The sequence below is a fragment of the Alosa sapidissima genome, chromosome 5 (assembly GCF_018492685.1).
Source record: "Alosa sapidissima isolate fAloSap1 chromosome 5, fAloSap1.pri, whole genome shotgun sequence".
In the NCBI taxonomy this organism is placed as follows: Eukaryota; Metazoa; Chordata; class Actinopteri; order Clupeiformes; family Clupeidae; genus Alosa; species Alosa sapidissima.
The window spans coordinates 33,287,029-33,289,528 of NC_055961.1; the positions used below are offsets into that span (position 1 = coordinate 33,287,029).

Below are 2,500 nucleotides of genomic sequence, written 5' to 3' on the forward strand. Positions count from 1 at the left end.
TTGTTCAATCACTGTCAGTGGTTCCCCGGCTCTCTCTGCTCCGGCGCCTTTTGATTAGTGGCTCCCGGTCCCCCAATCTGCAAATAGCAGCCCGCGCCCTCTCTGCTGACGCCGAGCAGAGCACTGACCTTTCTACGCCCGGGAATGACAATGTCTGCTGTGCTCACTGTCAAACTTTCTCCAACCCCCCTCTGTCTGTTGCAGTTGTTCCTCACTCTTTCCATCTTCTCACGCTAATCCTTTTTTCCCTCTGTGCTTTGGGAACTTGCCAGTGTGACAACATTGTGCAGGAATGGTGAAGCTCTGTCTAATTACAATGTCCACACTTCTCACTGCTCTCCTCCAACCATGGTTTCTCTGTCCTCCCACGCTGTTGCATACCTACACCCTGTTTCTGAAGGACATAAAAGAGCACAGAAAATGTTTTTTGGCATGTGTCCCAACACTGTTTTTGTTGTTTTTGTTTGGAGAAATGTTATCTTGTGTAATTAATTTGCCATCCCTTTTTTATCTGGTTTATGCACCGTCTCAAATATACAAGTAATATCAGGGCTTAAAGCTATCAGGCGCTGTGCTGGAATTCAGGCATGGGCCAGGCCTTTGAAGATGTGGAAATAGATCATTTTACATCAAGGCTTGGGACATTTATATGATAATGTTCCCTGCTTTAAGCTCTGTGTGTTTCCACTCCACACTATGTGGTGCCAGGACACTGAGTTCTTCCTGGTGCTGTGCTCCTTGCTGCCTGTCCCTCTGTTGAGTTATCCCTGCCTGCCACTCTCTGTTGCTTTTTACAGCCGGTGCTGATGTCGGCTGGACACACCCCTCTGTACACCTCTGCGGTCTCCACGCTGGTAAGAACACTATGTTTCCTGCAGGCTGGACGCCAAAGAGCCCTCCTGCCTCCCACCTCTTCGTCGTCATTATTTATCGTCCTCCTCATCCTCGTAGTCACCTTTGTGCCGTTACCACCGCCTCCATTTATTTCTGTGTTATGGCTCTGTCTCTGTCTAATTCAGTTCAGCATGGCCGTAGCTATTTCAGGTCAGAGTTACAGTATTTGTATTGCCGTTTTAGATATTTGAAACATCTGAAATAGTTTCACTGCTTATGCGTTTCTCGATGTGCCTGATAGTTGCTTTGATAATCACCTGCGGTTGCCCATGTCTGTACATTATGGTGTAATTTCAGCTCTCCAAGAGGCGCCTTCATCAAACCCCATCCTCAACATTTATCATCAGTCTTGAAAACTGTGTGTCATATGATCTGATCTTGGTCTTGGCTGCGTTGCATATGTACTATATATGGTCATATTGTGCTGTACAGTATACGTGTTTAATCCTATATGGGACTTTAAATTATTCTTATCTTTTAGTTGCCACACTCTCCACAGAAAAGTATACTTTGACTAGTGTCAGGACTTGAGGGATGTTGAGTCGGATGATTTGCACTTGTACTATCTCGTTTTATATGTGAGATATGGTGAACCAGAAACGGCTTAATTATTGATACTGCAATTAGTGGTATTTAAAGCCTCCTCCTCCATGTTCCATGCTGTCCCTCATGCCTGAATGCTTCAGCACAGGCTTGTGTGCATATCTAAGCTCTTTTTCTCTCCATGCCCAGTGAAATGGCAGTCTGTGTGAGCTTCATTTGTATGCATTGGGCACATGCTGAGGTTTGGAAAAATGAGTGACAGGAAGCCATTTTCAGGTGTGCATGGCATCTGTGGAAGGAAATAGATTGATATGTGAGTATGGTGCTCCATCTCATTGTGATGCAAGAACACAATACTGCAGGGGGGTATTTCAAGTATGTGGTTTAGTGATAAACCTGGGTAAGTTCACTCAGAGTAAGTGGTAAACCTCCTACAACAAGAGCCCTATGACATTGTTTTGTTAGGAGAATGAAGCCGTACAGCTCTTCAATTAGGAGGTTTACCACTTACTCTGAGTTAACTAACCCAGGTTTGTCACTAAACCACTGTGGTCAAAATTAATCCAAGACAGTGTGAGACTGCAGCTTTATTCACGACACTGGGAGCATGTTACCCACATGAAATGTCAAAGTAACAAGCCCACACATCTGTGTGTGAAGCCAACTGTTATACCCTTACCCCACACCCACGGAAAATCACAAGTTGTCACCCTCCAGTGATCACCTAACCATCTGGTATTTTAACAGAGATAAGAAATGTTTACAGCCCCTCATCCTGAGGGTTACCCACAGTTCGGTGACACAGGGGTTATCTTAGCTTTCCTAAGTCAAAACATTCCAACATAGGAGTGTCAAAAAACACAAGGGTCAGAGTAAGAAGATGGCAATTAGATTTCACTACATGTATATAAGGTTGTGGTGCTCATGAGACTGTTGTGAGGTTGTTGTTGTGTGTGTCCATAATATTGTTGTGTTGTTAGGTTGTGTCCATGAGATTGTTGTATTGTGAGGTCTATGAAACATCTATTTGAACCCAAGAACTGTTGAAAATGTTCCTGAGACT

At 44.3% G+C, this 2,500-nt stretch overlaps 1 protein-coding gene across 6 annotated transcripts in view; it reads left to right on the forward strand.

Annotated features, from left to right (window-relative positions):
• Positions 1–2,500, forward strand: part of LOC121710124 (disks large homolog 4) — an 82,502-nt gene that overhangs the window by 36,259 nt on the left and 43,743 nt on the right. For 5 of the 6 annotated variants that reach the window (XM_042094079.1, XM_042094078.1, XM_042094075.1 and 2 more), the window contains one exon: positions 798–854. The exons of the other annotated variant lie outside the window; for it this stretch is intronic. In XM_042094079.1, coding sequence (XP_041950013.1) covers positions 798–854 — 57 coding nt within the window. The remainder of the gene's footprint in view (positions 1–797; positions 855–2,500) is intronic. 6 annotated transcript variants of the gene reach the window in all.